Source organism: Lepus europaeus, chromosome 14 (genome assembly GCF_033115175.1).
Source record: "Lepus europaeus isolate LE1 chromosome 14, mLepTim1.pri, whole genome shotgun sequence".
In the NCBI taxonomy this organism is placed as follows: Eukaryota; Metazoa; Chordata; class Mammalia; order Lagomorpha; family Leporidae; genus Lepus; species Lepus europaeus.
This window is the reverse complement of record NC_084840.1, coordinates 58,978,223-59,004,289: the sequence shown is the minus strand read 5'-3', so window position 1 is coordinate 59,004,289 and position 26,067 is coordinate 58,978,223. Positions and strand designations below refer to the sequence as shown.

At 38.5% G+C, this 26,067-nt stretch overlaps 1 protein-coding gene across 1 annotated transcript in view; it reads left to right on the top strand.

Annotated features, from left to right (window-relative positions):
• RYR2 (ryanodine receptor 2) overlaps positions 1-26,067 on the top strand; it is a 776,922-nt gene that overhangs the window by 407,134 nt on the left and 343,721 nt on the right. The window contains exons 18-20 of the mRNA XM_062210679.1: positions 21,483-21,601; positions 22,526-22,659; positions 23,587-23,828. Of these exons, the coding sequence (XP_062066663.1) occupies positions 21,483-21,601; positions 22,526-22,659; positions 23,587-23,828 (495 nt within the window). The remainder of the gene's footprint in view (positions 1-21,482; positions 21,602-22,525; positions 22,660-23,586; positions 23,829-26,067) is intronic.

Genomic DNA, 26,067 nt, shown 5'->3' with positions numbered 1-26,067 from the left:
CTCACCTTAAAGGAAAGGCAGTTGAGGCACATAATGTTGAAATAACTGATTTGAGATCCTAGCATTAATTATCTCCACAGCCAAGATTAAAATCCAGCTTCCTGGAATCAGGCTTGAAATATGTTCATTATACTGTGTAGCCTCCTGGTCTTTAAGTATGTAAAATACATTTTGCTAAACAATTTTCCTTTCTGTAGTTATGTTTATGCTGGTAATGAATTGCTTTTTCCCCAGAGGAAGGAGAGTGTTGCTTAGTTTCTACAGATAACAACAGTAATGACATGCACATGTATATGTATATAATTTATTTAAATCGTGCTTTATTATTTACTGAGTACTTATATATACATCATTTTATTTCCTCTCTAATAATTCTGAGGTTGCTGAACACAGACTTTCAGCTTGGCAGTTTCTCAGCTATAGTTTCAAACCAGAAAACCCGTGAATTGGAAAAGGGGATAAAAGTGGGGCTACTTTATATTGCGGGAACTAGAACTTTCTCATCTTTGTTGCCATGGTGGGTCTCCAGTGCTTTCACGTAGGTAGATATATAATTATGGGATATACATATCTTGTCCTGCTTTTCTTGTTGTTTTGGTGGAAGGTTAGATTGAAACACTTGGTCTGCCTTTGCTAGAAGCCAAAAATTGTCTTGGATTATTTTCGAAAACAAAATATTGGACAGGTAATGTTATTACATAGGTGAATTGTTGGGTTACATTACAATAATATTTTCAAATGCATTATAGATATTTCTTTCCACTGCTATCTGCGTCCTGCCAATAAAACTGAACAGAGGAAGATAGTGACAATTAAAATAATTACCTCTAAATGTAAATAGCCAATAGACCTCTCTCTAATATGATTACAAGTATTAGCTTGACATTTCTTGAATTTTCTTTCAAATGTTTCATATATTGAATCCTACTTCTAGTCTTATTTGTTGTTAATAGTGAGCTACAAAAGAAGCCATGAATAAGGGATATAAAAGGATTTGTAAGCCGGCACCGCGGCTCACTAGGCTAATCCTCCGCCTTGCGGCGCCGGCACACCGAGTTCTAGTCCCGGTCGGGGCACCGATCCTGTCCCGGTTGCCCCTCTTCCAGGCCAGCTCTCTGCTGTGGCCAGGGAGTGCAGTGGAGGATGGCCCAAGTGCTTGGGCCCTGCACCCCATGGGAGACCAGGAGAAGCACCTGGCTCCTGCCATCGGAACAGCGCGGTGCGCCGGCCGCAGCGCGCCTACCGTGGCGGCCATTGGAAGGTGAACCAACGGCAAAAGGAAGACCTTTCTCTCTGTCTCTCTCTCACTGTCCACTCTGCCTGTCAAAAATAAAAAAAATTTAAAAAAAAAAAAGGATTTGTAAGTGGAAAACTGAGTGCCAGATCTGGGAAAGAAGTTTTTACTGCAATGCACTGAGAGTTGAAAGATCAAGTGACTGAGCTACAGTCAGCCCCTACTTATCAGGCTAGCGCCAGTACATGGCTGAGAGCTTCTGAAGGGATTCATGTAACCCTGCACTGGGCAAGGGGTTTAACACAAGCAGATCCGGTATAGTTGATTCTGTAAATGCATTCACCTAAAGCTTTTCCAACTCCTAAGGCAGTGATATCTCTTAGGAAGTCAAAGTTAAAATTAGAAAAAAAAATTGTGAGGGGGATTATGTGGATTCACTAATTTCAACTTCCTGGAGCACTGTCTCCCTAACCTTTTTAAGTTTTAGAAGCTGATGAGTAAAATTTTCAAAATTTTAATTTCCTTTAAAACTGGGGGTACTGCAGTTGCCTATGAGAGCAGGCAAAGCACCTAGGAGACCTTGGGATGCCAAAGAAAGCATTTCAAGGAGAAAGACCAGGGTCTTTCCATGGTCCTTCTCCTTGGAACAGTGGTTTTCTTGCCTGTATGAAACAGAAGACCACATATGAAACACTGGGAAGTGGAAGAAATGTGGGTCATTGGTAGTGTGGAACTAATGAGGGAGATCACTTAGTATTTTTCTGTTTCTAGTTTATATTACATTTAATGACCTTTAGTTCTATCAATTTTGCTTCAGATATTAGTATTTCATATTTTTATGTCTGAATAATATTCACTGTTTATCTAAAACACATTTTCTTTATCCATTAATTCACCAATAAATATTTAGATTAATTCCAAAATTTGACTACCATGAATAATACAGCAGTGAACAAGGATGTGGAGACATTGTTTTGACAATGATTTCAAATCCTTTGGATATATATCCAGAAGTAGGGTTGCTAGATGATACAGTAATTCTATTTTTTTTTAGTTTTTTGCAGAACCTCCCCGCATACAAAGAACCAGGGTTCCATAGAATTTAAAATCTCTTTAGGAAAGAAAAACCATAGAAAATTTGTACAAACTTAAATAGAAATTGGAAGATGGATTGAAAACGGTTATTGCCATAAGGAAACAACTTATCTTGGTTTGGATTCCACCACACAAGTAGATGAATTACTTCCTGACCTAGACTTCATATGTGGTCATGTCTTTGGGCGAGAGTTAATTTAAAAGATGAAAGATTGAGAGAAACAAGTACGGTTGATTGACTTGATGTATTTCTAATGACTGGCTTTTCTTTAGTGTTCTTAGCACCTGAAATGCTGTTTTGGTGCAAGAGATGGCTGAGTAAAAACAGCAAGTAAGGAAGTTGCAGACTTTTCTGAGTCTTATTTTTTACACAGTCTATTTCATGCATGTTTTTTTGAAGTGATGATGGAGGTATTCCTTCAGAAATCCTGCACATTCTCCCCCACTATTCATAAATGCCAATGAATGAAGGTCCGTCTGTGTTCAAGCAGAATAATGAGTCTTGAGTGACTCCAGGTGCCAGGGCTTCTGCTTCATGCAGTACCTAATCTATAGAATAGATTACAATGTCCAAAGTTGTACTACCATTTATTGTAGGGTTTAATCTCATCATTTTCAGTGATGGAAAATTTGTAACCTGTGGAGTAATTTTCTCTGAATCTTGTATGCGAGGAGCCCCTCCTCCTTGCCATCTGGTTAGGTGTGCACTGTTGAGTTGGAATGAGTCATGGGATATTGTTTGAGATCCACTATTAGGAATGCAGAAATCATAGCTAGCCAGTCAGAAAGACCCTAACCATTGAAACTCCACTTGTAACAGAGAAAGAGGCAGTTTTTCACCAGAACCTTGGAGAAGGCACTTTATGTTTTGATTCAAAGCTTTAGATTTTGCAGAGAGTCAGCAATGGTATACACAAAGTGATTATGAACCTGAACCTCAGAGAAAAACTGAATCAGGATCATGATGACAGTGGAGATCTTTTAAAGAAATATTTTTTGTGAAGCTGTTGGTGTCAGTACCTTTTTGGCCCTGATGGTCCTGTCTATAATCATCTGTCTGCATCCATAGCCTCATTAACAGCATGTTATGATGGTTGGTGCTTTTTAATTATTATTATGGCAATGGTCCTAAAACATAAGAATGTTAAATTATGTTTTAAGGCAAATGGGTCACTTGTGGAGGTAGGGGAACACAGAATACATTTTTTAAAAGCTATTCACTCTGAATATTTGAAATAAAGTATTAGGATTCAAAATAGTGTATTTAATATTTAGCTAAGACCCTTGCTATTTTAGTCTGTGTTAAGTTACTGTAATGAAACTAGGTAATGTATAAAGAAAAGAAGTTTGTTTAAGCTCACAGTTTTGGAAGTTTGAGAGCATAACTACTCAGCTCTAGAAGATCTCATGGCACATGATATTACTGATAGGAGCTTGTCTCAGAGGATAGATCACATCATCAGGAGCCTGAAAGAAACTGGATGTCCCAAAAGAGACAGTTAAACCTATCCAAGGGCATGCCCTCTGTAACCTAACGACTTCCAATGAGGCTCTGTAAGTTCCCACCCACCACCTCTTAACATCACAATACTGAAGCCCAAGCTCTCAGCACATAAACAACTGGGGACATGCGCAAATCATATCCAAACCATAACACTTGCTAAAAATTGATCACTTCTGAGTGATGCTAGAAAATTCAGCATACAGCTATACTCCTTCATACTTCAGAAAAGCATTAAGTTATGGATGGAAAGAAAAAGAAGAATGGAGCAGGGATAATTTGAATCTGGAGAGTTTCCTGTGGGTTTTTTTTATTCTATTTTATCAGTGATCTAAAAAATGAAAAAAAGAAATGTCTCTCAAAGATAAATTGAAATGAAACAGAACATTCCATTTTTAAAAAAAATAGAACAAAAAAATGTTCATAGTTCTTGGGTTATAAGAAATCTTTGCCCTTTTAGTAGTACTTTCTCAAAGCCTGTGTAGGATTTGGACAGCAAATCAAATTTCTAGAAAATGATTCTTGAAATGAAAAATGTCCTCATCCGTCTCATGTTTGGGCAAAAAATTGTACTTTGTTACGTGTCAGTGAGTAATTTTGTAATCATTTTCCATATGTACCTCACTAAGTATGTCACTCATTTCAACAATAGACACTGAAATTTAAAGGAAACCAGGGCTAGCTGTGCAAGAACTTTCCGGACTTTGAGAGGTAGATGCAGTTGTGGCTGGCCTAGTTTGTGAGTGGTGGTTCCTTCTATCTTGGAGTCACAAATCCTTCAGTTTCTTTAATGTGCTTTGCCACTAAGTAGTGTTTCAAGTTCATAAGTATGTATTTATTTTCCTATGTGCTTCTATCATGCTTGTTTTACCTTCTTGGTCTGTCCTTTCAATAATTCAGGCCCAGTGGTATACTCTGATTGTTATATGGTGGTTTGTGTAGACATGTTCAAATAAATGGCCAAAGAGGCTTGGGTTATCCTGGTGGTTTTGGTTTCTTGATGGGGAAGGGCTCAAGACCATGCTTCTCTGTCAGCCCTAGTATGTTTTTTTAAAGTTTTTATTTAATGAATGCATTTTTAGTAGGTACAGCTTTAGGAATATAGTGGTTCTTTTCCCCATACCCGCCCTCCTCCATCTCAACTCCCATCTCACCTCCCTCATTCTCTCCCTCTCCCATCTCCTTTTTATTTATGGTTCATTTTTAGTTTGATTTTATATACAGAGGACCAACTCCATGTTAAGCATAGATTTCATTTTTTATGTATTGTTAGAAAACTTTTTAAAATAAAATATATTTTATTCATATATAAATTTCAAAAGTACAACTTTTGTATTATAGCAGTTTTTCCACCCATAACCACCCTCCCACCCACAAACCATCCCATCTCCTACTCCCTCTCCCATCCCATTCTTCATTATTATCTTTATACACAACTTAGTATATACTAAGTAAAGATTTCAACAGATTGCACCCACACAGATACACAAAGTATAAAGTACTGTTTGAAGACGAGTTTTACCGTTAATTTACATAGTACAACACATTAAGGTAAGAGATCCTACATGTGGAATAAGTGCATAGTGACTCCCATTGTTCATTTAACAACTGACACTCTTATTTATGACTTCAGTATCACTGGAGGCTCTTGTCGTGAGCTGCCAAGGCTATGGAAGCCTCTTGAGTTCACAAACCCCGATCTTATTTTGACAAGGCCATAATCAAAGTGGAAGTTCTCTCCTCTCTTCAGAGAAAGGTGCCTCCTTCTTTGATGGCCTGTTCTTCCCACTGAGATCTCACTCACAGAGATCTTTCATTTAGGTGTTTTTTTTTTTTTTTTTTTTTTTTTTTTTTTTTTTTTTTTTTTTGCCAGAGTACCTTGGCTTTCCATGCCTGAGAAACTCTCATGGGCTTTTTGTTAAGCACACATTTCTTTTTTTTTTTTTCCTTTTTTTTTAAATTTATTTGACAGGTAGAGTTATAGACAGTGAGAGAAAGAGACAGAGAGAAAGGTCTTCCTTCTGTTGGTTCACTCCCCAAATGGCCGCCAGGGCCGGGTACTTCTTCCCGGTCTCCCATGTGGGTGCAGGGGCCCAAGCATTTGGGCCATCCTCCACTGCCTTCCCGGGCCACAGCAGAGAGCTGGACTGGAAGAGGAGCAACCGTGACTAGAACCTGGAGCCCATATGGGATGCCGGCGCCGCAGGCGGAGCATTAAACAAGTGAGCCACGGTGCCGGCCCCAAGCATAGATTTCAACAGTTTGCACCCACGCACAAACACAACATAGAGAGTACAGTTTGGAAACAAAATTTGCAGTCAATTCTCATAGTACAACTCATTAGGGATGGAGGTCCTATATGGAGAATAAGTGCACAGTGACTTCTGTTGTTCCTTTAACAATTAACATTCTTATTTATGACATCAGTGATCACCCAAGGCTCTTGCCATGGGCTGCCAAGGGTATGGAAGCCTTTTGTGACCATAGACTCCATCAGTATTTGGACACAGCCATAAACAAAGTGGATGTTCTCTCCTCCCTTCAGAGAAGAGTACTTCCTTCTTTGATGACCCTTTCTTTCCACTGAGGTCTCACAGAGATATTCCATGTAGTAAAGAAAGGAGAGAGGACAAGTTCCAGATTTGAGAGCCACAGCTTCCATAGTGCTGTTACCTACATATCTGCCAGAGTGCAAGAAATGGAGGTCAGGGCTTTGCCTGTAAGCTTTATAGAGGAGCCTACTTTGATGGAGGCCATTTTGGTAGCTGTAGTTGACCAGTCTGCTAAGGATTTTGAGAGGAAGTTATGGGAAAGTGAATGACCTAGCACAGGTGGTCTCTTGGCACCTGTTTCTGGCACTTGCCTGTCCATGAAGGGCTTTCATGTTCTCCTAACATTACTCTTCATAGAGACCTAGGATGTTTTCACTGCTGAAGATTTTACAGCAGAAGGCAAGCAATGTCTTAAGTCTTTCGGGAGAGAAATTCAACTTAAGCCTGTCCCCACCTGACCTCTCTGCCCACTCTCCATCTGGGCTACAGCCACCTACCTCTTGCCAAACTACCAGTGCAGAAGAGCCTTGGTCTTCCATGGGTTTCTCTTGGGCAATTCCCAGATTCCATGTTTCCATCCCACTTCCTTAGATTCTCCAGGGTTGGTTTGAAGGTAGCCTACCAGTAACAGGTACTCGTTCATTACTTATTGCTGATTTCATTTCTTCTTATCACAGCCTCTTAGGGTAGCATTCTGTAATATTTTGGTCAAGAGAGCATTATCTCAGAAAAATCATAGACTCTAGGAAAGGCTTACTTGAGAATACTTGTTTGGACACAAAAATCATAAGCAGTGATTTCTATGTTCCACCTTGCCCATTTCTAGTCCCTTTTGGATACTGAGCTTGTATTTTCATGCACAACTGAAGTTTCAGCTCTCCTGCTCCACTACAAATAGATAACTGTTTATTGCCAATGTCTGGGCTGACTGGGTTTTGCTCATCATATTATTATTCAATATTCTTAGTATTACCAATGTCAAGTAATTGCACTGTGTCACTAAGTCCGTCTTAAGGTTAAGTCAGCATGACCTAACATGAGTGCACTGTCATGGCCTATGGGCCCTCTCTGAAACTAAGTTCATGAGAGCTTCTCTGCAGCAGGAATCATTTATCCCAATCTTCTTGAGCCACCTGACCTCTAGCTTGCCCTTTTAATCCTAATCTCTCAAAATGGGACTCTATTTATTTGGACCCAGTGGTCAAAAGAAGGAAATCAATGACTACCCAGAGAAATCTTACATCTCCAGTAGCAAGACAGGATGCATATATGGGCATTGACCTCAGGGTCAACTGATGCTCTAAATGTAGTCTTGATGGATGTTAATCACCTACTTTGGTGGCCAACAAATATGCCTGCTTTGGAGAAAGACAGGCAGTAAACTGACGGAACTGTCCCAGAACCACATACCTTTATGCATGTAATTTGCCATCTAAAGTTGTGCTTTTTTTGTCCATGTGTTACATAACTTTTCTCTGTCCCATTCATCTACATTTGCTAGGTATCAACATTATATTTTTCTGCATACCTTTATTTATTCCCTGTGTGGTTATTGGGAATGGTGCCCATGATTTGTTCTTAAACTGCAAGAAAACTTTTAAAATTGATGTAAACCTCAGGCAGGTGCTACAATCAATTTACACTTCTGCCTTAAGCAGTAGATCTCAATAAATGTAAGTATTTGCTGCTTTTAGATGTCTTTTTGAAGAATTGATTGATCTGCATTTCTTTTGCTCCAGGGAATCTTTCTTAAAGGTGCTTAGATGTGGGTGGATTGAGGGGGGTTGCTAAACAATTGGGTGACTATAGTTTACAACAGTTTGTTGTATATTTATAAAGAAATAGGATCAAAGAATTTGAAGATTTCCAACACAAAATGTTAAAGGAAATGGGGATTCTTTTTTTTTTTTTAATTCTTTTACAGGCAGAGTGGATAGTGAGAGAGAGACAGAGAGAAAGGTCTTCCTTTTGCCGTTGGTTCACCCTCCAATGGTTGCTGCGGCCGGTGCATCTCGCTAATCTGAAGCCAGGAGCCAGGTGCTTCTCCTGGTCTCCCATGCGGGTGCAGAGCCCAAGCACTTGGGCCATCCTCCACTGCACTCCCGGGCCATAGCAGAGAGCTGGCCTGGAAGAGGGGCAACCGGGATACAATCCGGCACCCCAACCGGGACTAGAACCCGGTGTGCCAGCGCCGCAAGGCTGAGGATTAGCCTGTTAAGCCACGGCGCCGGCCTGGGAAATGGGGATTCTAATTAGTCTGATTTTATCATTACACATTGTGTTCATGTACTGAATTATCACACTGTAACAAGTAAATATATACCATCATTATATGTCAATTTAGAAGATCCTCAAATATACATGTATTTTGAATGTTTCTTTAAAGAGCTTGAGAGCAATTAATTATGTCTGCCAGAATCTCTCTCCTTTAAAAAAAAAAAAAAAGATTTGTTTGTAAATCAGAACTACTGGGGTTGGGGGGTGGGGGATAGAGGGGGTACAGGTATATCTTCCATCTGCTGGCCAGCTCCTAAATGGCTGTAAAGGCCAGAGCTTGGCCAGGCCAAAGCCAGGAGCCAAGAGCTTCATCTGGGTCTCTCACCTGAGTGCTGGCACCCAAGCATTTGGGTCATCTTCTGCTGCTTGTCCTAAGCACATGAGCAGGGAGACGGATTGGAAGTGGAGCAGGTGGGACTTGAACCAGTGCCCACATAGGATGCTGCTTGCAGATGGCAGCTTAATCATCTGCAACACACTGCCAGCTGCCATCTGACAGCATTTCTGTAGATACTTATATCACAGGGACACACAGTTATTGTATATTTGAACATTTTAATGACTGCATGGTTTTTCATTATGTGACCAAGGAAATCTTTAATGAATTTAGGACTCTGTACTGAGGATGTTGTACACGTTACTTCCCATGATATCTCAGTTATGTAGGTTCTGTTATAATTTCTATTTTGCAGATGTACAATCTGAGGCTAGGGAACTCAGAGGACACTTTTTAAGGTCAAAAAAGTAATAAATCTAGGGTCAAACTTGTGTGGTCTATAAGCTTCATGAGTTTAGGAATGATGTCAATTTTTGATCCTTATTTTGCTTATACTCAGTACAGTGAATGGCCCATTTGATAGAGATGAATGCATAAATGAAAAACAATGAAACAAAAATACAAAAAAGAAATGAAGGCCTCAAATCATGAGAGTCAATAGCAAGAATATATTCAATATTTATTTTCTTGGATGGCATTCAGCTCTTGGTTAGCTTTTGAGACATAGCAATTTATGCAAATAAGTTTTTGTATAGAATAACATTTCCAGCATTGTTACTTAATTGTTGTATCATGAGCTGCCTTTAATTGAAATTCCTCTTTCTTTTAACTGCCCTTTAACTTCCCTAGTTTGCCTTTTATAAATCATGGCTCTCTAAATTGAAGGGCACAAACCTTCAGAGATCTAATTAAGACTGAATAGTACATTATAATTACATTGTTCATTTTATGTGCTTTATTTCAGCTAATTTGCCCTGGGAAACATTCGACTCATACTCCTCTTGTCTTCCAATAAAATGTCCCAGATCCCTGTTTTTAATTTATTTTGCTAGTGTACCCATGGTTTCCATCATTTTACGTACAAATGAGAATGTGATACATCTTTATTATCACTAAATTCCATTTTATTAATTTTGTCTCCTTTGCCTCATGTTGCCAAACTGCTAAATTTTTGTCTTAAACCCTGCCACTTTTTCTTTCATTTTATTTGAGCTCAAAATTCATTGAGCTTATTTGCTTCTTGAGACTCAGTCATTATAAAAAGTTTGAAGTATGTTTAATTGTGCGTGCTTCCAATTTGGCGTGGGACCACTCTCTGGATATTGTTTTTTAAGCCCTTATGAGTTTGAATATTAATAACAATTCAGTCCCCTTTTCTTTCTGTCTTTGGTGGCATGTGGAAACCGTATTTAGGGTAACTTCTATTTAGTTCACAAATTAGCCCTGTTACAGAAGAAAGGCCACATGCCCTTTGCCTCTTCTATCTTTTCTCTCTCTCTAGATCCTTTTTAGAAAATATTAAGCAATAAATTTAGACAAGGTCTGTAAACAATCAAATCTCAAAATGTCAATTTTGCTCATATACATAACATGTTTCTGTACTCTGTTAGTTACCACACATCAGGGGAAACCTGTGATATTTTCTTTTTGGGACTGGTTTCCAGTCCTTGTCTCTATTGTTGAGGAACAGTGTTTTTCTTACTGTTTGTTGAATTTTTCACTTAGTGGTGAGTTAAGCTTATGATTATAAAATAAAGTAAATGATTGTAAAAATGAAAAGAAAAAATAACTAAGGAAGGAGGGCAGAATGGGTGGGAGGGAGGTTAGGGTGGGAAGTTTCACTATGCTCCTAAATCTGTATATATGAAAAATATGAAATTTGTTCACCTTATATAATTAAAGAATTTTAAAAGAAGGAAAGTGGGTAAGAGTTGTTCAAAGTCTGAGGGCACTTCAAACAATTCATGGAAAATGGAATTAAAAAACAGTTTATTTTGATGCAGAATAATTTTGAAATGCATGCTTTTTGTATAATACTCATTCTCTATGAGTTTTTGAAGACCCTCCCCCATGGATGTCATAAACAAATAAATGTACTTGGGACAGTTATAGCAAAAAACAATCATGTAGCAATTATTGAAACAAAAATAAATTTAGCATTTATCTCACACTGAAACTCAACTAGTTTCTCGATTTCAAACTCATAGCCATTTAAATAATTAAAAATATTGTATTGTTCTGTAGCTCTTCAAATTGTGAGTCAAAATTCACTTTGAACGTTGAAAAGCATGCCCTGTAATTATGCTGTATATTGATTCACTATTCACCCCTTGGATTGTCCTGGGTACGTCCATACTACCTGCGTAGGAGAATAGAATAAGCTTCCAGGCTGCACAAACCAGAAATTTCGTCCTGCTTCCTCATTTGTCCTGATACTTGTGCCCACTCTTGAAAGACTGACAACTTAGATGAGATGTATTATTTATCACTCACTGGTAGTTGAACTGAAATCAGTGTAATACAACAACAGAAAAATGCCTTTACAGGACCCTGTCAAGTGCATAGGCCCAGCCATAAATTACTGCTGTTACAGGTAATTCACATTATTTCCTTACAGTTTCACCACTGCTATGTAGCAAAAACTAAACAAAAACAAATAAACCTCCCAGACCCTGGAGACCTTTTGCAAACAGGGATCTAGACAGACTATGTCTTCTGTTACCTCCAGTTGCAGCTTGTTTCACGTCCCTGTTTTGTTCTTTTTTTCCTTTATAATGTTAATACCAGGAGAGGAGTACTCTATGCTTTATTTTATCATTTATCCAAGCTGCTGTCTACTTGGTTAAATATTCACTGTTTTTTTGTGGCTCAACTTTTTGCTGTTTCAAGAGTGCATTCTTCTGTACTTTTGGCTATTGTTTTTGTTTTTGATTTGTATTACTGTCCCTTTTAACAAGGTCTAACAAACTGGTGTCATTTCTCCTGATTTACTGACCTTATTTTAATGGTTAGCTATGACTTCATTTCTTTATGCAAATTAGCAGATCTCTCCCTATATCCCCCTCTGATCATTGCTGTCCATTCAGCATTTCCCTACATTTATGTTGAATTTTTAATTTTTGCTTAAAAGAAGTATATTTATAATTCTTTTCTCTAATTTTTTTAGATTGTTACAATTGTAAATAACAGCAGGTGCTAACATAACAGTTTTAATCCAAGTAGTTTTTAGATGCCTTCTTCTAATTGCTCCACACAACAACCCCTAGATACAGGCACCAGAATTATGTCCATTTCACTAGAGCATAGTGACTGAAATAAATTGCTTAAAGCCTTCAAGACTCAAATCTTGCACTAGCTTGAGTCAACACTTGTCACTAGTAAATAATACAGTGGAATAATGATCCCTCTTAGCATATTTCCCTGTTAAATCTTTTAAATACCAAGTCTACCAATCCCTTTTTTGAAATGAAGACAGTCTGTTGCATACCTCATTGTTGGCACAATATCTTTTATTTTTATGTACTTTACTTCATTTTATTCAGTTAGAATGCACTAGCTAACTCCCATATGCTGTTTCACTCTCCAAATGCCTGTAATAACTAGGGCCAGTCAATCTCAATGCCAAGAGAGGAGTACTCAATCCAGGTAGCCCACATGGCTGGCCGAGGCCTAAGCAATTTAGCAGTTACCTGCTGCATCCTCGGGTGTGCATTAGCAGCAAGCTACAGTTGGGAATTGAACCCGACTGAACTATGGGATGTGGGTGTTCTAAGTGGCATCTTAACTAGTATGCCAAACTCCCACCCCAGCAACAATCTGCCATGCAAAGTTTGGGCCTGCTTGTTTCATGATAGATGTGTTTTTGTGTTTGATCTTAGTCTATTTCAGCTAGTCTTTATTCACATCGCATTGTTTAAATTTAATTAGCCGGGACCAAGAGACAAATTTTCTTACATCTATTTGTCTTCAGTGAACTGAGGGGATATTAAGAATTAGGTTCTAACTAAACAGCCATAAATGGTTTCAGCTTGAGGAGGGGGTCTAACACCTGCGGTTTGAATAATTTATAATTCAGGGTGTGTTTGGTTGTGACTTTCCCTGATCCTGCAGTGGAGGGCTCCTTACTGTGCATTTTGCATGTCTTCTGTCCCTAGTGTTTTCTTCAAGAGGGGCGGTCTAACTCAGACTAATTAGTACCCAAGTTGGAGTCTGTTTCTGGATCTCTAGCTTAGACCATGGGGGTTCCACTTGGAAATGTTCAGCGTAGGTCATGTATTCCTTCTGGCTCATTACTCCTGCTCGAAACAGAGCTATGTGAGAGTCCCCTCCTCCTGAGGCATAATCACACTCCTGCCTCCCTCCTACACTGAGAAGGAGATTCAATCTAAACACACATTCACCTCTGTGTTCTGAGATGAGTTTGATCAAGGGAAAACAACATAAACATAAGTGAGAAAATCTGGCCTGGTTGGCACTGTATTTTCCCTATTGTTGGTTTTCTTGCAACGATCATGGGGGTGCCATTGCCCTATTCTGTCCCTGTTGGCTTCCTATTCCTGAGAGGCCATTCGTTGGATCCTATGCATGCCTTCCTTCAAACAAGTGAGGGTCATCAGTAAGAGTGGGCAACATTGCCAGGCTAGATTCTTTGCAGGTAAATTCCAACCAAATATAGCACTCCTGCTCTGGGGCTTGTTCCTAGTTTTTCCTTAGAGACCTTCAACAAATTTTGTTCAACTGTGGACAGCCCCAGGTGTGATCAGTGAAAAGACAATAGCACTGTCAACTCTGATCTCAGAGGAAGCTTCTATAGTTTTAGAAGCTAGGCAACAAGAGCAGAAGTTGATCAACAAAAAACAAATGTGGCCACTGTAGTAGTTTGGTTACAGAAAACCTGGTAAGGAAATTCTCTATCCATTTTAGGACCTGTATATTCCCAATAGTTGTATTGTATGGTTAGTTACATCTTCAGATTTTCTTTCTCATGAAAATAACATAATTCATAAGATTACAGCTCATAAAATGTTTTGAGCAAATAGGTAAATATTTGTGTGTATTAAAATTTCCTTGCATGTACCTAATTCTTGCAATCTGCAATATATGTGCACCAGAAATTGAGTAAAGCCCACCAAAGTTTGCCTCATCACCAAGTCAAATTTTTCAATAGTGAAAGGGGCAAAAGGCTAAAAAAATCCTAGCATTGAGAGAGAAATTCTCCACCTTTGTTATACCATTTCTCTTCTCTACTCCTTTAAAGTTCAATCAAAATTTTTGTTATAGAATGTTCTAGACATAAAATTTGCCAAAGTAGTTATTCTGTATGCATTTCATATTAATGATTCGTTTTTTGTGAGTGAACAGATCATAAGTTGCTTTGTTTAAACTGGTAGTCTGTTTATATTTATTCACTTATTCATTTAGCAAATATGGATTGGGGCTCCACAGGCCAGAGAATACTGGTGACAAGCAGACAAAATTAAACCAATCCCTGCTCTTGTAGCTTATTCTATAATAGAGGACTGAAATGAAGTAAATAATTTTAATATGGTGTGATCAATCCTAACTATTACATTAGAAGGAATAATTAATTCTTCCAAAAGTATTGGTGAAGATTCAACAAAGAAGATAACTTCTAACATTTGCAAGATGACTGGGCTTTCGCAGTCTCAGATGGAGGAATGTGTTTCAGTCTGAGAACGACATCAGAGATTTATTCTAATAAAGCTGTAGTTTGAATATGATCTATACCCTTCAAACTCATGTTATAATGTGATCACCATTGTGGTGGTACTGGGAGATGAGACTTCTAAGAGGTGCTAAAGAGAGGAGCCAAGCCTGTAGCTGGGTGAGATGCTGCACTGACCATTTCCTCAGATCAGTGTTAGCTGCTATTCACAAACCAAGACACCTTCATAAGAGCTGCAGAAGCCAAGTGAGAAATAATGATGCCTCGTTTTAGTACAGTCATAAGGAAAGTCTCTTTGAAGAACGCAGGGAAGGGGCTGGAATTGTGGTCCAGTGATTAAGCTGTCTCCTGCCATGCCAACATCTCATATCAGAGTTCTGGCTCAAGTCCCAGCTGCTCTGTTTCTGATACAGTTCCCTGCTAGTGCTCCTGGGAAGGCAGCGATGATGGCCCAGTACTTGGGTCCCTGCCACTCATGTAGAAGACTGAGATGGAGGCCATGACTTTGGCCTGGCCCAGCCCTGGGTGTTGCAGACATTTGGGGGAGTGAACCAGAAGATCAAAAATCAAACTGTCTCTTTTACTTAAATACATAAAATTTTAAAAAGCAGAATGATCTCAAACAACTTACTGTTACACCTCAAAAAAGTAGGAAAACAAAAAAAATAAAATTTAAAATTTGTAGAAAGAAAGCAATAATAAACACAAGTAACAAAAATAAATGAAATAGAGACTAAACAATACCAAAAAACATCAGTGAATCCAACACATAAAAAAATTTACAGGGGCCAGTGCTCTGTTATTGTAACCAGTAGCCTCCTCCTACAATGCTGAAATCCCATACTTCTTCTTTTTATTTACTTATTTATTTTTTGACAGGCAGAGAGAGAGAGAGAGAGAGACAGAGAGAAAGGTCTTCCTTTTTCCGTTGGTTCACCCCCCCCCCCAAGTGGCTGCTACGGCTGGCACGCTGCGCCGATTAGAAGCCAGGAGCCAGGTGCTTCCTCCTGATCTCCCATGCAGGTGCAGGGCCCAAGGACCTGGGCAATCCTCCACTACACTCCTGGACCACAGCAGAGAGCTGGACTGGAAGAGGAGCAACCAGGACAGAATATGGCGCCCCAACAGGCACTAGAACCCCGGGGTGCTGGCGCCGCAGGCGGAGGATTAGCTTAGTGAGCTGCATCGCCGGCCGAAATCCCATACTTCTGGTCATGTAGACCTTAACCAAGATTGAATCATGAGGGCTGGTGCTGTGGTACAGCAGGTAAAAGCCCCAACCTGCAGTGCCAGCATACAATGTGGGTGCTGGTTCAAGTCCTGGCTGCTCCACTTCTGATCCAGCTCCCTGTTAATGCACCTAGGAAAGCAACAGAACATGGCCCAAGTGCTTGGGCCCCTGCATCATGTGGGAGACCCAGAAGAAGCTCCTGGCTTCAGATTGGCTCAGCTCCAGCTGTTGTGGCCATTTGGGGAATGAACCAGTGGATGGAAGACCTCTCTCTCTGTAATTCTGTTAATTAAATAAATAAGATAAATCTTTAAAAAAGATTGAATCATGAAGAAGTAGAATACCTAAACAGACCAGTAATGAATCATGAGATTGACTCAGTAATATATAAAGTCTCCAATAAAAGGAAAGCCCAGGACAAGATGGCTTTACTACTGAATACTACCAAACATTTAAAGAAGAATCAATGCTAATTCTTCTTAAATTGTTTGAAAAAGTAGAAGAGGAGGGAATTCTTACCTCATTCTATAAGGACAATATTATCTTGTTATCAAAACCAGACCAAAGATAACAACAAAAAAGCTGCAGACCATTGTCCTTAATGAAAATAGATGCAAATATTATATTCAGCAAATTCAGCAGCCCATTGAAACATTATTCATGATCAAGTGAGATCTTTCAAAGGGATGTGAGGATGGTTCACCATATGAAAATCAATAAACGGAATAATCCACATGAACAGAATGAAGGGAAACTTGTATCTGACTAAATAGAAAAAAGTGATTTAATAAATTCAATACCCCCTCATGATAAAAACTTAAAAATCAAATACAGAGGAAACATACCTCAACATAATAAAGACTATATAACAAGTCAACAGCCAGCATCCAATCGAAAGCGGAAAACCTGAAGCCTTTCTAAGATCTGGAACAAGGCAAGGATGCCTTCTCTCACCTCTTTTGTTATACATAGTCCTGGACATCCTAGCCAGAGCAGATAGTCAGGAGAAATATACAAAGGACAAAGGATAACCAAATGGCAAAGGAAGAAGCCAGTTTATCTCTGTTCGCAGATGACATGATCTTTATGTATAAGAAACCCCAAAGCTCCACCAAAAAGCTAGTAAAATGATAAACAAGTTCAGCAAAGTTGTAGGATACAAACAACACCAGTTTTGTTGTAGAAAACCATCTGAAAAAGATATCAAGAAAGCAATACTCGTTCCTGTCGCTACCAAAAAGTACCTAGGGAAAAAAATTGAACGAGTGAGATGAAAGATTTTGACAACAAGAACCATAAGTAACTAATATAAGTAATTGAAGAGGACACCAAGAATTGGAATGACATCATGTGTTCATGGATTGGAAGAATCAGTATTGTTAAAAGGTACATATTACCCAAAAGAATCCAATGCAATCCCCATTAAACTTCAAAAGGCATTTTTTTGTTTTGTTTTGCAGAACTTGAACTAACACTACTAAAATTTACATGGAACCACAATAAACATGGACTAGCCAGAGCAATTTTGGGCTAAAAGAAAAAAGGAGGGGGCATGGCAATTCCTAAATTTAAATACAAAGGCACTGTAACCACAACAGCATGATACTGTCATAAAAACATAAATATACCAGTGGAACAGAATAGAAACCCTGGGAGTAAACCCACACATCCACAGCAGACTGATCTTTGACAAAGGTATAGTAAAAACATGCACTGGGAAAACAGCAATGTTTTCAGTAAGTGGTGTTGGGAAAATTAGATACCCACCTGTAGAAGAATGAAACTAAACTCCTATCTTTCACTCCATGCAAAAATCAACTCAAAGTGGATTAAACACCTAAATCTAAGGCCTGAAACGTTGACATTATTGGAAATTGATGTTGAGGAAATATTTCAGAACATTTGAACAGGCAGGTTTTTTTGTTTTTTGTTTTGTTTTGTTTTTATTTTTGTTTATTTTTTGGGGGGGTGTCAGATGCCAAAAGCACAAGAAGCAAAAGCAAAAGTAGGCAAATGGAATTTTACCAAGCTAAAGAGCTTCTGTATAGCAGAGGAAACAATCAACAGGGCGAAAACAATGTGTATAATGGGAGAAAATATCTTAAGGCTATACATCTGACAAGTAGTTAATATCCAGAATATATAAGGAATTCCAACAAGTCAATAGTGAAACCCAAATAATCCAATTTAAAAATAGGTAGTAAAACTAAAGCAGACTTTTCTCAAAGTAAGACATGAAAATGGCCAGCAGCATGACAAAATGATCAACATCACTCATCCCGCAGGAAAATACAGATCAAAACCATAATGAGATATCACCTCACTCCAGTTAGATTGGCTATTATCAGAAAAGCAATAGATAACAAGTGTTGACAAGCGTGCGGAGAAAAGAGAACCCTTATACATTGTTTGCTGGATTGTAAATTAGTACAGCCATTGTGGAAAACAGTATGGAAGGTTTTTTTTTTAACTTTTATTTAATGAATATAAATTTCCAAAGTACAGCTTATGGATTACAATGGCTTCCCCTGCCATAACTTCCCTCCCACCCGCAACCCTCCCCTCTCCCGCTCCCTCTCCCCTTCCATTCACATCAAGATTCATTTTCAATTCTCTTTATATACAGAAGATCAGTTTAGTATATATAAAGTAAAGATTTCAACAGTTTGCCCCCACATAGCAACACAAAGTGAAGAAAATACTGTTGGAGTACTAGTTATAGCATTAAATAACAGTGTACAGCACATTAAAGACAGAGATCCTACATGATATTTTTTAAAAATTAATTTTCTATGCAATTTCCAATTTAACACCAGGTTTCTTAAAAAAAAAAAAAAAACTTAAAAAGGAACTACCATATTATCCAGCAGTCCCACTGCTGAGTATATATATTTAAGGGAAAGGAAGTCAGTCTGTCAAAGAGATAGCTGCACTCCCGTGTTTCTTGTGACTGCTATTCACAATGGCCAAAAAAATGGAAACAATCTGAGTTTCCACCTGCTGATGAATGGGTAAAAGAAAATGTGATATACATACACAGGATTTCACCCACAAAAGGATGAAATATTGTCATTTGCCACAACATGGTTGAAACTGAAGGTTATTCTGTTAAGTGAATTTAGGCAAGTAAAGAAAGACAAATATTGGGGCTGGCGCCATGGCTCACTTGGTTGATCCTCCACCTGCGATGCTGGCAACCCATATGGGCACCAGGTACTAGTCCCGGTTTCTCCTCTTACAGTCCAGCTCTCTACTGTGGCCTGGGAGGGCAGTGGAGGATGGCCCAAGTGCTTGGGCCCCTGTACCCGCATGGGAGACCAGGAAGAAGCACCTGGCTCCTGGCTTCGGATCGGCGTCGCTCCAGCCGTAGTGGCCATTTGGGCGGTCAACAAACGGAAGGAAGACCTTTCTCTCTGTCTCCCTCTCTCACTGTCTAACTCTATCTGTCAAATAAAAAAGAAAGAAAGACAAATATTACATGACCACACTCATTTATGTAGTCTGAAAAAAATGGTAATGTCTTAGAAGCTAAAAGTCTAATGGTAGTTACAGTCCTCTGGGGAGGAAAGGGAGGTGGAATGGGTACTAGTTTGTAGCTAAATGGGCATAAGAAGTTCTGGAATTCTATTATACAGTAGAGTGAGTATAGATAATATGCATTTCTTTATAAACACTCTAAAAGATAGGATTTGTGGATGTTTTCACCACAAAACAGTGTTACATGTTTTATGAGATTGATGTATTTACATTGACTGGACATTACACAATGTATACCTGTATGGAAACTTCCCATTGTGTCTCATAAATACGTAACATTTTTGTAAGTCAAAATGAAAAAGAAAAAATGAGAGAGGTAGGTAGGTCAGTAGGCACCAGCCTCATGAATTGATTAAGGCTGAACTCTCAGGACTGGGTCACTTTTCATGATAGTGAACAAGTTATTGCTCTTATAGAATCAAATACTTGAGCTATCATCTGCTGTCTTCCCTAGGGTGTACCTAGCAGGAAGCTGGATCAGAGGCAGAGGAGCCAGGACTTGAACAAGCACTCTGATATGGAGTATGGATATCCCAAGTGGCAGCCTAACTCACTGTGCCACAATGGCTGCCCCAAACTTTGACTTACTTGTTGTAGTTATTGGAACATAACAACTGATCTAGACATCAGTAAACTTAAGATCTTGTAGACTACTTTTTAAGCAAATACATGTCCATATTTTGGCATATTAAGTCATTAGCGAATAAGTTAGCACTAAAGCCTTCATTTTGTAATGGCTTGAGATTTGGATCAAGTATAGATGGTGACAGTCCTAGAGAATTGCTTCTGTAAATCTACCTTTATAACCTTGACCCTTTTTTTATTATTATTATTTTTATTTTTTTGACAGGCAGAGTGGATAGTGAGAGAGAGAGAGAGACAGAGAGAAAGGTCTTCCTTTTTGCCGTTGGTTCACCCTCCAATGGCTGCTGCGGCCGGCGCATCGTGCTGATCCGAAGCCAGGAGCCAGGTGCTTCTCCTGGTCTCCCATGCGGGTGCAGGGCCCAAGGACTTGGGCCATCCTCCACTGCCTTCCTGGGCCATAGCAGAGAGCTGGCCTGGAAGAGGGGCAACCGGGATAGAATCCGGCGCCCCAACCAGGACTAGAACCCGGTGTGCCAGCTCCTCAAGGCGGAGGATTAGCATGTTAAGGCACGGCGCCGGCCAACCCTTTATATTTCTTATATAAGAAAGTGAATTCTATTTGAGATGTATGAGCTTTTCTACAGGGGTCCTCCTCAAACGTCCTTCCCCATACTATCTCAGAGATAGATCATATTTTCTATAGATGAGTCCAATTGCTATAAGTGGTCTACCTTCTTGTTATTGATAAAGCAAGCTTGCTCTGAAAAAAATGAGTATAGGCATACACATTTAACATCATACATTCATGCTAAAATTCTGATTATTTTAGGTGACATTATGTTCTCTTTATTTTTTTAAAGCTCAAAACAATAAAGAATGTATCCCATGTTATCTTTTTTGATAGTTATATAGTGTGTGTTTAAGTTTATATTTGGATTATTTTGTATATATCTCTTTTTTGGCTAAGAAATATTTTCTATTGTAAACTTCAATGAGAATATAATGGTTTCGATGGAATAAGCTGGGTGGTTGCAGAAGTTAACTTTCATGCCAGCAAATCTCAGTAAACTGACTGTAACCTACCTGTTCTCTCCTCCAACTCTCTCTGTTCAGTCGGTGTAGTAGGTATACCTAGTGCATTCGAGGCTTCTTTCTCACATGCACTGTCCTTCCTTTACTGGAAAGACTGGAAATCATCATGAATGTGTTCTCCAGTGTCCCACTCTAGTGTGGCTTTCCTTCGTACCTACCTCAGGTAGAATTATCTGCTTCCTCAGCTCAACTGGGTCTTCCCTGGTTTTGCCCTTATCTCACAGCTATGAGTTCATTGTCTTTGGTTATCAGTCCTTTCCTAAACACCTGTCACCTTCCACAGTGCCTGGGGCAAATACATTGAGCACAAAATAATTATGTGTTGAACTAAATGAACAGAGTTTATTGATTGAAAAAGAAGACACTGGACATTGTAGACTGATTAAATCGTATTTTCTATTTGTTTTGACTTTAGGTATTCTTGAAGTTTTACATTGTGTTTTAGTAGAAAGTCCAGAAGCTCTAAATATTATTAAAGAAGGACATATTAAATCTATTATCTCACTTTTAGATAAGCATGGAAGAAATCACAAGGTAAGTGAGCACCTTTATTTCCATTAATGAATTCTGGAATCATTTTAAATATATGAGGACACTTGCAAAAGTTTGTGGAAATAGAATTAAAATATAATTGTGTTGTAAAAAATAAATAAAAATATAATTGTGTTGGTTCCAAAATTTTGAAATCTATGCATGGGAGGGGAGTTTGGAAAGTTCATGAAAAATGCAAGTATGCAAGTACATTGATTTAAAAATTTTATAAATTTTAAAAATTAATTTATTTGAAAGGCAGAATTACAGAGAAGGAGAGACAAAATGAGCAAGAGATCTTCTACCTGCTGGCTCACTCCCCAAATGGCTGCAATAGCCAGGGCTGGGCCAGGCTGACACCAGGAGCCAGGTGTCTTCATTTGAGTTTCCAATATGGGTGCCAGTGCCCATGACCTTAGACCATCTTTTGCTGCTAAATTCCAGACACATTAACAAGTAGTTGGATTGGAAGTGGAGCAACTGGAACTCAAAGTGGCACCCATATGATATGCATGTGCTGTAAGCAGTTGCTTACACTGCTATACCACAGCACTGGCCCCTAAAAAGTTTTTGCACCAAAATAAACTTACCTTTTCATTCTGTCTTTCCAGAAGTATTTGTTGTTGTGCCCTCATAGTTTTAAAATGAAGTAAGTTTTAAAAGATGTTTCAGGTTTTTATGAGTCTTTTTCATCTGTTGATTCAAATTAATATTGTTTATTGTTTATTCATAGCATAAGTGTTAACATGAACAACTGTCAATTTGTGTATGAAGGAAAGTTGGAAAGTTGGTGGGACACAGGCTGTACTGTTTCAATGACTGAGTCAGATGTGACTGCCTGGAATGTGTTCACTTTGTGAGAAGTGCTCAGGAGGCTTGAATCGGAAAGGGGAATTGGAAACATCTGAAAGTAATTTCCCTTTTCAGGTCCTGGATGTCTTGTGCTCACTGTGTGTTTGCCACGGGGTTGCAGTCCGTTCTAACCAGCATCTCATTTGTGACAATCTCCTGCCAGGAAGAGATCTGTTATTGCAGACACGTCTTGTAAACCACGTCAGCAGGTAAATGCAAGTAGACAATGGCACTAAGTAGGTAACGTAACAAAGGAATTCATGTTCTATAGCTGATCCTAAGACAGCATATGCTCTGTTTATTTTATTAGGATCATTTATGTATTTACCCAGTGAGTATTTTAATATTATTTTCTACCAAACAAACTGTGATAATAATAAGAAAGAACATTATGTGGATTTTTCACAAATATCTGTGTAAGAACTTTTGTTCTCATTCATATGGGAGTTCAATGGATTGTCACTGGCATCTTTGAGGCCAGCATGACAGTTGTGCAGGGATATAGTTTTATATCTGTTTATATACAAATAGTTCATATACATATAGGTTATATACATATATATATATATATATATATATATATATATATATATATATATATAATTTCCTGACACCTTCATATTAACTTGTTCTTAAAAATGGAGGTAAAAACAATTTACTCAAACTTCCTTCTGTTCACAGCAAGGCATGGAAAACAACCAGCCTGATAGTAACCTTGATTGCTTTGCAAGCAACATGACCTGCTTCCACTTCATACCCCATACAACAGAAAACTTAGTTAGGAAATTGCTAAGTGTCCTGGATTAATAATATCTCCATTAATTCTCAAGTGTCGTTATGTGACTTAAATTTGGTTAATGATATAAAGTGTGCTGAAGAGCGATTAATGAAAAGATCCTTAAGTGTCATTTCTAAGTTATCCAAAAGGCAAACACTACTTACTGGATGGGAAGTTAAGGCTGACCATCATAGCGTACTACCTCAGAGATCATTTTAACAATTTTGTAGTATTTAAGAAAACATGTATTTAATATGTGATGTCTTCAGAAGGCAGGACTAATGTTCACCATAGGGAAATACAATAAAAAGAGTGATAGGTTTGAATTTTCTCATATGCTATTCCTATCTCTTCAAAGCATGAGACCCAATATCTTTCTGGGTGTCAGCGAAGGGTCTGCTCAGTATAAGAAGTGGTACTATGAACTCATGGTGGACCACACAGAGCCATTTGTGACTGCTGAGGCCACGCACCTGCGAGTGGGTTGGGCCTCCACCGAAGGGTACTCCCCCTACCCTGGAGGGGGTGAAGAGTGGGGTGGAAACGGTGTTGGAGATGACCTCTTCTCCTATGGATTTGATGGGCTTCACCTCTGGTCAGGTAAGTACTCTGTTCTCGAAGAAGGTCTTCTGCCCTTGCTGTGCATTTCCAAAAGTTTCTGTTGCTGTTTCCATCGGGTAAATCTAGTATTCAGAAATGTCACATGGGGATGATGAATAAGAGAGTTGAGTCAAACTCAGAATTTTACCAGGAGAAAAAACTACAATTACAAAACATTTCCAAAGAAACTTCATTACCTAGAAACAATATATTTTAAAAGTGCCATTCTAGTGCATGAATGAAGTGCAAAAAACTGCTGTTTCCTACTTTAATTGGTTTGCCCAAATGCTTTAGCTTGGAATGTAAAATGAACAAAATAAACCCTGGAAAATAACCAGAAGAAAGTTCAGCCTGCTGCTATATAATGTAAAGGCAGAAATCAGTAATCTGTAAAGTTTGTGCGTAGTCACTTCATAGCCAAGTGGTACTTTATTTAAGAGCTGTAGAATGGCTTCAAAGTAAACGTATGCTTAATTTCATCAGTAACCAATTCTCAGTTTTGACAGTAGAATTAATATTAGAAGTGAGCATTATACATTGAAAACCAATATTCTCAGATTAATAAAAGAAATACAGTTTTCTACTTTTAAAAGTTTAGCTCTTGATTATGTCCATGCTTTTATATATTAGAATTCAAGATCCTTCAGACATATGCTTGTATTCATAAATCTGCATCCTTGCAGTATGACCTTGACAGATTGTTAAGCTTTTAGCATAGAAAAGATACAGAAAATCATCTTAAGTTATACAAAGCTGAATTTTGGGGGCTGGCACGGTGGCATAGAGGGTTGAGCCTCTGCCTGTGGTGCTGGCATCCTTTGTGGGCTCTGGTTCAAATCTCGGCTGCTGCACTTCCAATCCTGCTCCCTCTGGTACACCTGGGAAAGCAGCAGAGAATGGCCCAAGTCCTTGGGCCCCCTAACCCACATGGAGACCTGGAGGAAGCTCCAGGCTCCTTGCTTTGGCCTGGCCCAGCCCCAGCTGTTGCAGCCATTTGGGGAGTGGGCCCGCAGATGGAATACTGATCTGTCTTTCTCCCTCCATCTCTCTACTTTCTCTCTCTCTCTCTCTTTCTATTTGTAGAAAGAAATAATTAAATAAATCTTTGGTATAAAAAAAGAAAGAGAGCTGAATTTTGCCTCTTATGGATTACAAGTGGCATTACATTCAATAATTTATAAGCCCAATAATTTTATACAACTAACTTTATAAATGAACTAAATTTAAGAATTTGTTAATGAGTTTATGAACTATTAATTACATCTAACAGTAGTGCTGCTTGTTTTCTTTATTTTCTACCAAAAGCTCAATTGTCTAGAAGAGAGGAAACTATATTTTGAAACCATAGGTTGTATGTTTTGTGTCACCACTGGGACAGGTTGTTAGAATCTTCGCTTCATGTGGACTGCCTTGTATATGGATTCACTGGACTAGTCAGACTGTAGTCACGTGTCTTGTTCCCATATACCATCCTACTGCCCAAAGACAAAGGTACTAACTCTAGAGACTGATCAAGCATAACATAGGGCTAATGTCTGTTTTATAATATGCTCTAATTATATACCTTTGGATATTATCATCCTCTTTCTTCTTCCTACTGTGGCTCCTCAGGAAATAAATATGTAAGTAGATGAATCAAACATTAGCTAGCTTTTACTTTACACAGAGAGTTAATGAGAAAATATGACTATATAAGACAATGCTGAATTTCTTTTAATTATTTTAGGCATATAATGCATTTTGCCATTTTTTTGTATTCAGTTTGGAGCCTTTACTCTGAAAACATCAAAAGAACCTATTGCTTGTGAAGGTGAACTGTGCATTTTGTCTTTTATTACAAACTATCTGTTAAATAATAACAACAGAAAACCCTTTCAGTGAGTCTATGCACATGTCACAGAAAGACTTGATAGGTTGTGGAATTTAGGAAGAAAATTATTTTGAAACTTTACTGTTCAGAGAAAATATTTAAGTTTTTAATGGCAAGAAATTAGAGACAATATCATGCCTATAGTTGAAGGTGTGTTCTCTTGAGCCACTGGCAGTCTATCAAAAGCTTTGCTAATGTCATTCATAGTTGACAAAGATAAATCAAAATTAATTGGAGTCTAAGTTACCAACAGTAAATTCATGGTATGTTAGATACTCTTTTTGTTGTTATTCTCCCATTCATTTTATCTTAATGGTTCATATAGAATTTAAAGTATTAAACAGTGCTGATTTACAGGATAGACCATGT